Here is a 12,809-nt window from a genome sequence, read left to right as displayed (position 1 = left end):
TTTGTTTCCCGATTATTCTAGTTGTAGTTAGTTCAAAAAGGTGGTTAGATTACTGTTTGTATTCACTCAAGTAATAGTGTTACTTCATTCGACTTTAAAGCCGCAGTATTGAAGATCAGTGTTGAGATATTTGTGTTCACTTAAAAGCATGACAGTCAGCCTGAATATCAGTTTTATCAGTGTTTAGTTGCTAAAAGCTTTGGCCATCATCTTACAGCTGAGTCCTATCTTGTTGAGATGAATCTGAAAATGACTCATGACACCAACTTGTGGTCGAAAATGGTATTACAAGGGAAGACAACCATGGCTAAGTAGAATGCTAGCTAACTTCTACTACAAGTCCCTGCAGTTCTGTTCTTCTTTTTAGATGCGGGAGCTGATTATATTGTGTGCCCGGTGGAAACTGTATTATACCCACCAGTGTGGAAAGTAACTTTATTTGTGTTTGCAACTGTTTTTGATGGACTGTGATTTATTGTGAACTCATCCGTTTGGTAACAGTGTAGTAATTTCTATGTAAATTGTAACCAATAAATGTTTCTAATCATCACATCTATGTGTTATACTGTATGTTCACTGCCATTTCTGTTGTTTCTACATTTACTATCTTAACTGTATGTCTTAGGGTAGACATGAGCAACTGGTATCCCCCATCCCGATTGGTATGGCCGCTGAGCCTGTTTAAAAAAATCTGTTTTGTGGTTGAAAAAACAAAAGCAAAGCCATGTAGCAACTGTGATTAATCAATGAGCCCTCTGTAACCCTTTATCAGAAATTGGTAAGCTCCACATTTATTCTCATTTCATCCCAATTGATAATTGGAAATACATGACAATCTTAGAAAACACAGTTGAATAGATTTGCTAAATGTTGAGATAGCTGCTGCTGTTGTGTTTGCCACTTTCCTTTATAAAGCATGACCTCCTCACAATCAATTTAACTTGAAACTATAGATTAAAAATGAAGCTTCTGAATACAAAAGTATTGTACGTGTCATTTATGAAACACATACCAACGTTTCATCACATTTAGTGTTGGTCTTTGAAGACAGATTGTATAGTAGGTCAGCGGTGCTCGGTTGTTTGTAGTTAATCTTTTTCAGAAATCTAGTAAATGTTATTAGGGAAATATTTATGCCAGAAATTGTCGTTTGTAATGTAATGCTGTTCATCAGTTTTCACTTGATGGAAATACTACAACTAAGTACAAGGTCAATGAACTCCTCTCCTGCTGAGTTTTAAAGAAAGAATTTAAAATTGTCATGAGGCTTTTTGATGAGTTTGATTAATGTACATTTAAAATTTCTGGCAAACAATTTGTTAAAATAAACAAAATTCTTTGGAGGATGCGGGCATCGATCCCGCTACCTCTCGCATGCTAAGCGAGCGCTCTACCATTTGAGCTAATCCCCCTGTAAGAGGACGACCTGAGGCGTGAAAAATCTCTGGTCCATGGTCCATGTGTCTGATAAAAGTGACTTTATTTTTTGTTTTGAGGATTTTATAACTCTATTTAGAAACTTTTGGCTTCACATGAAATTTATTTGTCGTTTATGATGCGGTGCTGCCACTTGGTGGTTCTCAGTGAAACTAACATTATGCTTAATGAGCTGTCCAACAACGTACATGATAAAGTCCAATATAAAAAGTTGTCGGTTGACAACATCATGCAAACGTGTATTCACACAGGACATGGTGTGATGTAGGCAATAATCATGGACTGGTTAACTTATGTTGTCAATTCAAGTCTATATGCAAGCAATCTTAAAACACATAAAAATCATATTGTTAGTCATATCTACAAGAATTATAATCAGTGCTGAACTTGTTGAATTACTACTATTCAAGTAGATTTTGTATCTACTTGTACTTTATGGAGTGTTTTTTTCTACTTCTTCAAGAATACAACTTCACTCATACAAACACAAAACAAGTTCGATGGGAACAGTTCATCTTTAAATATATATATTGAAGTTGTGGGCCTGGAGAAAAATTGTTAAGTTTTGTGAAATTTCAACAAATTACTTTTCTTTTAATTGATATATGGGGTTGACTGTTAAACAACCATATACACGTATTATTTTTAAACCTCGATATTCGTTTCATGTGTAAGGGGAGTCTCACAACTATTGTTAATTGAACTGGGCTTCATAATAACCCAAATAAGATTGGAGGATGCGGGCATCGATCCCGCTACCTCTCGCATGCTAAGCGAGCGCTCTACCATTTGAGCTAATCCCCCTTGAGAATGATGAAAATAAGTATCTAAATTCTCCTGTCTATAGGCCCTGTGTGATAATAGTATGTATTATTTCAGGAAAATTGTCGCTAATATTAAAAGTTTCGAAATCTTTTAATGGTGTTGTGTTCTTTTGTCGTTACATAAGTATAACAAAATGAGATGGCTACTCCTCTCACAAGGGAAGATACAAAAAAAATGTATATTCATAAATAGTGCAATATAACTAAGAAATTGTATAATACAACAAGTAGTTGTACTTGAGGACAGATTTCAGGTATAATGTCAGTTTCTTTAGAATTTGATAGAAAACGTGAAGAAACAGAAGGTCCTGACTTATATTGTGTTATTGTAGTTGAGTGAAATAAACATTAATAATAATAATGATAATAATAATAATAATAAGAAGAAGAAGAAGAAGAAGAAGAAGAAGAAGAAGAAGAAGAAGAAGAAGAAGAAGTGATAGTTTGCCATTAAATTATGTATTGATCTCAGGGCCTCAAGAAATAAAAACTTGTAATAAATGTGTTTGTTGTATTTTGGCTTTGCTAATGAGATCAAGTCAAAGAATTCTATTTCTCGTTGGTGAAAAATATCATAGCTGGATATTTATGTGGAAAAGAAATATTTGGAGGATGCGGGCATCGATCCCGCTACCTCTCGCATGCTAAGCGAGCGCTCTACCATTTGAGCTAATCCCCCACATGGCTCCATTGTGGCACACCGTCCTATGAAAAAGGACACCCATGGAGCGTGACACTGCTTTTACTACTTCTTGATACATCGATTGCAATACGTATTGGCTTTTTCAGCATCAGCGGGTTTAGGTTGTTTTTCGGTTCGGGCCGTAATTATGGGGAGGGTCTGACGACAATGTCTGCTCCCAATACAAAGCGCTCGATTTGCTGCCATCTGCTGGTTGTCACTAAAAAAAAAAAAAAAAAAAAAACATCCCTTCCATAGAGTTGTTGCAGCTTTTTGGCTTATTATCATGGCATATTCCATTAGACCCACAATTAAACAGTAGATTTGTCCCTCTGGAAATTTTTGAGCCCTTGTATGTTTATAGAGAGGGATTCACTCAAATGGTAGGGTGCTCGCTCTGCACGTGAGAGGAAGCTGGATTATTAGTCAGAATTACTGTTTGATTATAAACTTCCTTTGTCGTAATTGTGTGTATATAATCTCATTATAATTAGATGGTAATGTTGAAGGATGTTTTCCTGCCTCACATACATTCTTCCACATCACATCTTTACTTGGAATTGACCACAACCATTTGTTTCACAACGGTTTCTTTATTCAAAACTCAAAAGATGAGTGTCCTGTTGATGTTTACATGGTCAATGAATGCAAATTCCAGAGCAGACAACAGCCAGTTTGCAAAGTAAAAACATCCGGGGAAGGACAACGAGACATCCTCATCAAACTGGATGTTTATGATCGGTCCACTGGTCAAAGATCTCTTTTTACTGATTTACTTCCTGACTACATGTCATAAACCCTGGGCACCCTTTTACAAGCAAATTGGAAGTATAAACATAGCTATAATTAGCAGTAAAACCATGACATCTGCGGTCATGTGAACTATATTGACTCCAGGGTCCAGCGCCCTCAAATTTCAGAGTTAAGACATTAAAACTGCTACGATGTATAACCATGTTGTCGAAGTTGTGAACCAAATAGGCTCCTGCACGTCGGCCTAATAAGTACAACGGCAAAAAGCCAGGATCGTGCGACATCGGACAAAATCTCCACACAAAAGTACATTTACAAAATATCACTCATTCACAGTCAATGTGTAACATTCTCATGCTCAGATATGTTGCTGATCAATAGTGAATAATCGCAGAGCACTCATCGTATGCCTCGAGTCATCATACCGAAGAATTTCATTCAGTGTTTCTTCATGCCGCAAACCCACGAGAGCTGAAATCAAAAGCTTGACGCTGCCTCGAGCACAAACTGAAATAACACACATGGCCTCAGCTTTCATTTCACGTACAGTAGGCTTGCACCAACTTTGCTACAGAAAAGGTCGTCGAAACAAAATATAAGTTAAATAAATACGAAATCGTTAGTAAAAAGTCACTTCAGTTACAGTTTTAGTAGCTCAGGGAGTGTCCTGATGGCACATCGGAGCCGAGTTGTTCTGTGCTCTAACAGCAGTTTTAACAACGCACATAAAGGCAAATAAATATCTCCAGAATGAGCAAAAGACAGTGTGTACTTTCAGACATCAACGCGTTGGGAATATGTACAGATTTAGACTCATTCTATTGACTTCCATGCCAGACCCGGCTCGATTTTTCTGCATTGCTCATGCTGAATTAACTGGGATAGGTCATACATTACTGTTGTTGTTACAGTGTATGTGGAGGCAGGGAGGAGCAGCAGATGAAGATGCGGAGTAGTTGTGTATTGTAAGTCGACGGCCAGAGGGTGAAGGGGGTGGGTTACCAACCGATAAAAAACATGAGAGAGAAAGAAAAAGACCGACAGAGAGCAGGGATAATGGTGGGTATTTATAGAAAGCGTGCAAAGAGAGTACAAAATAAATTAGGGCAAAAATACAAGGAAAGAGAGGATGACGATGGGGGGAGGAAGATGATGGGTTCAGTATTCATCCTGGTCCAGGTGGGCTTGTTCATCGAGGTCTTCATCTTCTGGAGGTGCAAAGCCTTCCTGAAATACAGAAAGAAAAAAAAAGGATGTTAAGCAGAATTTCAGGTTTATTTTTAATGACCAAAATCTTAAGAGTGTGAAAGACATTTATTTATGGATTAATATTGCTTTGAAAAACATTATTTTTGTCTATATATTTTTCAAAACTACTGACATGCATTTTTTTATTTGTTTTGAAAATTGTACCAGAAGCCAACTTGGTTGGAATAAGTGCCTAAAAAAAAAAATCTATATTTATAGCAGAAAGCATTTTATTGAAGTTACATGCTAAACATCAACAATTCTGATAAAAAAAAAAAAAAAAGCTATGAAAAACAACATAGTGAAAAAATATTTAAAACACAGCTTGTGAATTTAGTGTGAAAGCCTATCTCAATAATTTTTCAAATATTTGAATCCGATTCAATAAAACAGACAAATGATGAATCTCACAGAGATAAACAGTGTAACTCTTTGTTTGGCAGGAAGTAAACCCACACAAACCTTGGATTTGAATAGGAAACACTCATGTTGTGAGGGAGCCGTGCGACCCACTCCACCACCGGTTCAGTCCTGGTTAGTATGAACTCCCTCTACACAGTGGCGGTCAGTCAGCCCGCACACATACCTCTGTTGCGTAGAGTATGTCGATTATCTTGCTGAGGACGGGGTTGTTTTCACTCTCATGCTCCTGGCAGATGAGCTCGATGTCCCGTAATTTGCTGAAGTAGAAGTCTCTCTCCTTCTCTAGTCCGTCTACAGTCAACTTCAACTCCATCAACTACGGAGGAAGGAAAAAGAACAGCAACTTGCTAACAATTCTACAGGTATACAGTATTTACATCGGGCCGCCGCTCCTTTTTGTACAAACTCTACCTGTTGATTTAGCTCCATGATTTCGGCATCGCTGCCACCGTTTCGAGACAAAGACGGATTCTTCCTCATGACCGGAGTGTGCTGGACCCGCTGTGGGGTTGGCATGTTTTTGGGAACTGTGGGAGACGTCCTCTGTGGTCCTGGAGCAAGCACGCGAGGAAAGACGTGTCAATTATTCAAAATAAAACAGATTGAGGAATTTTTTATTTATTTTTTCTTCTTTAGCTTTGTAGCGATGGATAGAGCACATTCTAGAGCGCTGATGAGAGCTTACAGCATAATGTTGTGCCTTTGATGCGTCATTTTGTTGAATGGATTTGGAATACGACAGATTTAAATCACAAATGTTGTGGAAAGCCAAATTCTGAAATCAAGTTACTTCTTGAAAAGAAACCACTGATATAAAAGTGCTTCAAAAGGTGTTTTGAATTAACTTCAAAGACAGAACATGTCAACACGCATTGTCGCAGTTTCTTAAATAAATGCAGTCATTCTGCACAATTCTGCTGAGCACATTCTCCCAATCAGGTTAGAACATTCGCCACGGTTTCAAGCGAGAAAGCTTCCGCGGGCTGTTCAGGCTGACATGACTCTTGTTAGTAAAATGGAACAAATATGATAGAATCCTAAAAAGCAGCTTTAAGAGAACTAAAGCAGCAACAGTGTTGCATCAACTGCTTGATGCAGGACACTGGCGGAAGCCGCTGGAATAATTCTGCAGGTGTTTTCAGAAATAACGATCGCGATCAACTGGATCCTTCTGCCTTGCTGATGCTGCATCCCACAATGCATTGTGGTGGCCGGGGCCGTCCAGGAGAAACGGAGGCCCAAAGCGAGAGGAGATGATGAGGCGGCCCTCCCTTCACAGCGAGGGCTGACAAATAAATTCACTTTCTGTGTGTGTGAGTTAGATAAAAACCTGAAGTACTGCACAAGTTACTTTAAGTATCTTAGTGGTCATGTTTTTTTGAATAAAAACTGAAAATCTGTACTTAAATAGCTTACTTAATTTCATAGTCACTAATTAGCGCTTTAACTATTGTAATATTGGAGTTACTTTACTGGTAGCTGAAATTTAGTATTTCATTACAGTCCATTTTAAAAGTTACAATTTAAAGTACTGCAGCATTGGAGCTACTTTACTACAATATTAGTACTTAATTAGACATGCAGTAACGTTACTAGTATGTGAAAATTTGCATCATATTTGATTACAACTATAGTTACTGTTTTAAATAGCAGTGGAAGTCCTTTACGAGTGACTAAAAAAAAGTATGTGATTACAGTTACATTTACTACTTACAGTTAATTACGGTATTAGCTGAATTACTGGACTAGAAACTTAAGCTCATTACTTCACTGCAGCTTTATTTAGCAGTTTCTGCCTTAGATAGGAAACAAGTTACTCAATAAGTGCTGAACATATATGTATCTCGCTACAATTAGACATTGTACACGTTAAGAGTCCGTCACTGATTGGCTGGATGCTGACTGTCGGTGTCAGTTGGCCTGTGGCAGCTGATCTCCTTCCTCATCCCATGAACTGGGCCGTACCTACAGTGTCAGCTGTGTGAAAGCCGGGCAGCGAGATGGATCGAAGAGGACAGCAGTCATTCGGTGAGTCGTGCTGCTCACACCACTTGCTTGCAGGGAGCGCTTTGCTTTCGGAGCCATTCAAAGCTCAAGCAAGACCGTGCAGCAAAGGCAAAAATCTCTCTCTCTCTCTCTCTTTTTTTTTTTGCTTTACCTGGGTTTCTCTTTGGTCTGTGGATAAAGTGATCACCTGGATTGGGGGCAGGGGCCACGTCCTGCCCCTGTCTGGCTAGTAAAGGGTCGTACTCCTTCCCGTCATAGTTGGCGTCGAAGAACTTCTTGAACCACTGAACGAATTCAAAGTTGTCCTGGAATTTCCCTTTTACAAGCTTTTCTACGGGAATTATCTGGAAACAGGAGACATGCCACAAATATTACTGGATGTGATGAAATGATGACATGAAATATAAACTCGCGTGATTAAAAAACAAAAAAAACAAAAAGTGGTTCTAACTTTGTCAACACTCATCCTTTTAAAAGCCGCCTGAAGAACTTTGAAGTTGTGTATAAACTCGTGCTCAAGCTTGGCTTGAAATTTGACCTTCTTCAGAAGAATGCAACCTGGAAACAACATGTCCATGAACTGGCAATACGCAGCCCCTGGAAACACAAACACACAACAACGTTTTCGTTTCAAGCGGATTTCCCCCGGGGATCAACCAGAATCCAAACACATCCCCGACCCTCACCTGAACAGAGCTGCTCAATCTTGGTGTAGGTGAGATGCAAAGAGTCGTTGACCCACGCCAGCATGTCATGTCGGCTGAGGTTGTCGATGGACACAGACGTGGCGTACACATTCACTGCCATCCCCTACCTGTAGCAAAGAAACACAGTTTGAAGGGATTTCGGTTAAAAGTCCAAAGGTCAACGAGATACACCTTGAGGCATGCTTCAAATCGATTGGCCATTGTATTTCAGTCAGGCAACTGACTGTTTTTATAATGACCATGTAAAAATGGAAACCTTTCAGATCTCGTAAGAAAACAAAAATGTCTGAATCATGACAAAAAAGAAAATGTACAAAATTCAAAACGTTTTTATTCTCGGTCTCATAATAAAACAGAAAACCTCGGCTAAACAGATGGAGCCCTGAAACCCTATTATTTTATCATCATGTTGTTAAAGAAGTCAAAACTTAAGTGACATCGATAAATAAAAATGAGAATTACAAATGGACGTGACTGGAAAAAATAATAAGGAAAATTGACATATGCAGCCGAACGGGTCCAGTTAAAATCAGGTTCAAAAAAGAAAATGTAATTGTATTTGGAATTGTATGTGGAAGTACAAATCCCAAACCAGAAACACATCATATTAAGATACATAAGTACAAGTCGTATTATCATTGCAAGACTTTGATATCACATGTTTTACTATTATCATGCAGCCATAGTCTATATGCCTCAGAAAGTACGCAGTTAGCATGTAGTACACCAGATTATACCTGCTTATAATCGCGGTATGCTTTAACGGAACAGCCAAGCCATCCTAAAACACTTTAAATTGTTTGCCACATGTTTGAACATCACAACGTAAAGCGCAACATCTCAATAAGGGCAGAATTAAGTCCCTCGATTCATTTAAATCAAGTTAAGCAGGGAACACACAAACCCCCAAACTGCATGAAGTTTCCCATCAATAATCCAGACTCTACAACAGATAAACTCATAGCCTTTTTCATTTGAAACTACCAATAATTTAGGATTAATTTTCCATTTTCACAGGTTGTTGTGATCTGATAATTTCAAAGTGATCGCCAACTTAAATTAGTTGCTGCTTGGTAAACAAATGGAATTTATGAACACTTGGGTTTGTCACAAATCCCCCCCCGACCCCCAACCCCCTCAAAAATGTCCAGAAAATCTGGCAAATCTGAAAGAAACACAAACACTGTGAGAGAGGAAACAGTGGCAGTCAAACACATTTGTTCAGAATTCAAGAGCAAACAAAGTGCAGGCAACAGTCTCTAAAGCAAACAATCAGAGTGTTAAGTAGCCCTCAAGGTTGAATTACAATAATGATGAGAAACGAAAGATACAAGCACATTCTCCAGGGTGACCAAACGTTATTTTATGCCTGGACATATCCTTTGTTCACATCCTGTCTTTTTTAGTTTTTTTCCCTACATTTTGAGAATGTTTTCATTGTTTTTCAAGGTACAATTAAACATGGATTAAGCTTGACTGGCACTTTGCATATTATACTACATTACTTTTTTTTTTTAATGTGACGTAAGTTGAATAAACTTTGAGTATTGCAAGCCAAGTTTCTTCTTTATTGGATATCAGAATGTGACCATTCTACATTTGTACACAACCCACACAACAAGCAGAAAGTATACAACACGCAGAGGAAAAAACAAAACAACAAGTGGAAGATGGAGAGCAGCGAAAACAAAGACTACTGAAGACTCCACACACTTTAACAGTCTAATAAAAGGATTACCTGCAACACTGCGGATTTAATCAACTCGGGTACAAGGGTCATTTTCAACAATGTTGCTTTACTCCGGATCAGAGGTGACGATTGCTGCAATGTATTTGAATATGTGAGAAGAACGATGTTATCCTGTGCATCGTCTACGTTTGTCACCTTCAGGAAATAAATAAAGCTCCCAGAGTTCAAGTTCAAGTTGCATTTACATGCAGGGAAATCATATTTTCAAGCATCTAACCTCCTTTGGGGTTATGCAAATTATTGTTTTGGTGCAGCGCTGCTGTCACTTTGATAGCCACGCCATCTTCTCCTGCTTGTTAGCAGCTGCACCTCATAGCAAGTGTCAGATTGTGTGCAGCGGTTGTGAAGTTGTTCTCCGAATATAAAGTTTCTGTTTGTGGTCGCGTGACAAAAACATCCACCGTCCGTGGACCTGTCTCACTTTTCAACACAAGACCGCAGATTTCAAATCACTATCAAAGATATTGTCATGTTAACTTTGTCCGCCGTTGGACAAAATCGCATCATCTTAGGCTGTCTGACCAAAAAAAAAAAAAAAAACTAAACTACATCTCAGGAAGGAAACTAAAATCTGAAATACAACTCCCAGTTATCCCTCAATCCATATTCTAATACCTTTTTTTTTCCAGTTCAGGGTCGTAGGTCACTGGAGCTGATCCCAGCTAACAGTTGCTGAAGGATTTACACTATTTACAGTTCTACTTTTTACATACTTCACAAAGTAGAAACCTGCAATTTAATCATTCCTGGAACTGAAAAGCCTCAAACCTGCTCAGGAAAAAAAAGGAGAAAACAATTGAAACAAACATATTCCTGACCTCGCGTCCTCAAGGTATCTGTGCCTACATTATCTTGACAGCGTTATCAAACGTTGGTGATTAAATCTGTGAGTTGAACTGCTGTTTTCACTCAGCCCGAGTTTTGCTGTTTTGCTCTCTTGAGATGTAAATCTATGGGGTGGAAATCTAAAATCTATCAAAAGTAGTGCATGTACAAGCTGTACAAGCTGCATCCCACTGATCATTCATTTTTGATCAATTGTTTCCACCTATATTATGAAAGCTGTTGGGCTGGGTCACAAACTGTTGCAGCTCCCGTGTAAAACCCACTGTAACTCTTGATATTAGCCTCTTCTTCTATTTTTGAACCACACCAGCTTTTTGACAGTAAACACAGACTGAGAAGCTTCTTTACTTTCAGCTTTAATCTACAGATGTGTGTTGAGTGTAATCCTCCCTAGATTAAACAGAAATATCCTGGTGTTTTTGAGCAGCTTTCCACATCTGGCAGCCCCAGCCTCCTCTGTGCTCACTTTGCTCGCCTGTTAATGGCTCAGCAGTGTCACAACTGATCCAGCAACACCTTCCTGCACTGAAATGCATATTGACAACGTAAAATTGGCTGTTGGAAGTGCTGATCTTAAGGTCACATCCCACTTTGTGTCTGCACCTGATAACCCTTGGAGAGAAAAGAACATCACGCCGGTCAATTTTACTCCTAATAACCACAAAATCCGGACTTCCTGCGATTTGCACCACTCATTTGTCTGAGGATAACATTGCAAATGTGAATGCATTACGCACATACCAGCAGTCTCTAATGGGGGCTTGGTTATCAAACAATTTTGTGATTACAGCCTAAAAACACACACTCAGCCACGAAAGCCCTTCAGGACGCACAGATGCACTTGTCCACCGACATTCATGGTGGTTAACCCCGCACCGGGTGCGGAACGCAACAAATAAGGTTAATTGTATGGGGAGACGCGCACTAAATGGGAAGTCAGACTATTCTAGAATAAATAAAAAATACTGGGCCTTGAAGAAAAGAAGAAAAAAAAGCTAGGATAATGACTGCAGCAAAATCGGGAGAGCAAACCGCTTCAGCCCAGCACCACCGAATGGGCGGAGGTCTGACATTTCAAGCCCGAGCCGGAGAACAATAAATGCGCTCCTTTGCTGGGCTGCGTTTTGGTCAAAAAACCCGCAACGCGCAACGGTGCTGCTATAGCGGGCCCCCTCTACAGGCCTCCCCAAATACCTCAGGACTGTCAGTCCTCCCTCCCCTTACTGCATGAGAATCAAATAAAACACAGCTTCCCTGCCTCCCCAACGAACAAATTCCCACGCGCAAAACCAGGACGGAGCGCGTCTTGCGGCGCGCGTATGCGGAGGATACTCACTGTGTTCAGGAGTGTCTCTGTTGTTATCACGCTGGCAGTGGTCCTCTTTCCTTGTGGCAGAGCCCGGTGCTGTGTCGTCGTTGTCAGCCTGCAGTGCTTAGTAACGGGCCGCCCTGTCTGGGGCTGCAACAATCCAGTGCCCAGCGCGCATGCTCCCGACTCCATGCTGCTAAAGGTTCATTATAAATAGGACTTCGGCCTGTTCCAGCTCAGAGGCACATGATGTGTCTGCTTGGGTTTTTAGGCCTGCTTCTGACTGAAGTTTCTGTGAGGCCAGGCTGTAAAAAAAAAGGCCTCATGCTGATATTTTTTGTGCTGCTGGGTTATAACTGTCTAGAATGATTTACATTGTGTTTGTGCTTTGCTCTTGAAAACTGAATGAAGAAGTCCTACATCAAGTGGATAGATAGATAGATAGATAGATAGATAGATAGATAGATAGATAGATAGATAGATAGATAGATAGATAGATAGATAGATAGATAGATAGATAGATGATAGATAGATAGATAGATAGATTTATAATGATAAGTATCCAATATCCTTCGATAAACTGACATTTTTCCAAAAGTAGTTCAGTAAGTGCCATATAAGAAGTTAGGCTGGTGATGATGAATAGAATAAAGGATTTTTCTTATCATCTTTGCTCTGTAGTGCCGAGGTGATGGCAGTAAGATGATTCAGATCCAGAAGAAGTGAAAGATTCTTGACGGCCATACAGTTTCAATAAAGGAGACACAGCAGTTCGGTTGCTGGCTTGATTTATGGTGCTGCAGGGGTTTATTTTGGGGGGGGG

At 39.5% G+C, this 12,809-nt stretch overlaps 1 protein-coding gene across 2 annotated transcripts; it reads right to left on the bottom strand.

Moving 5' to 3' along the window:
* Positions 1 to 3,523: 3,523 nt before the first annotated feature.
* mapre3a (microtubule-associated protein, RP/EB family, member 3a) lies at positions 3,524 to 12,151 on the bottom strand. 2 transcript variants are annotated; one of them, XM_080480438.1, is made up of 7 exons: positions 12,014 to 12,151; positions 8,061 to 8,188; positions 7,826 to 7,971; positions 7,526 to 7,718; positions 5,779 to 5,918; positions 5,531 to 5,683; positions 3,524 to 4,923 (listed from the first exon to the last, which is right to left on the bottom strand). In XM_080480438.1, exons 2-7 carry the CDS (start codon positions 8,179 to 8,181, stop codon positions 4,855 to 4,857), a joined length of 822 nt encoding a protein of 273 aa, XP_080336564.1. In that variant the 5' UTR covers positions 8,182 to 8,188; positions 12,014 to 12,151; the 3' UTR covers positions 3,524 to 4,854. The 2 variants fall into 2 exon arrangements, with proteins under 2 accessions (XP_080336564.1, XP_080336565.1); XM_080480439.1 differs by having other exon boundaries at positions 7,562 to 7,718.
* Between the last annotated feature and the right edge of the window lie 658 nt (positions 12,152 to 12,809).

This window comes from Lipophrys pholis, assembly GCF_963383615.2.
Source record: "Lipophrys pholis genome assembly, chromosome: 14".
Classification (NCBI taxonomy): domain Eukaryota; kingdom Metazoa; phylum Chordata; class Actinopteri; order Blenniiformes; family Blenniidae; genus Lipophrys; species Lipophrys pholis.
Note: the sequence above shows the minus strand (reverse complement) of the source record. Positions and strands in the feature narration are given on the sequence as shown.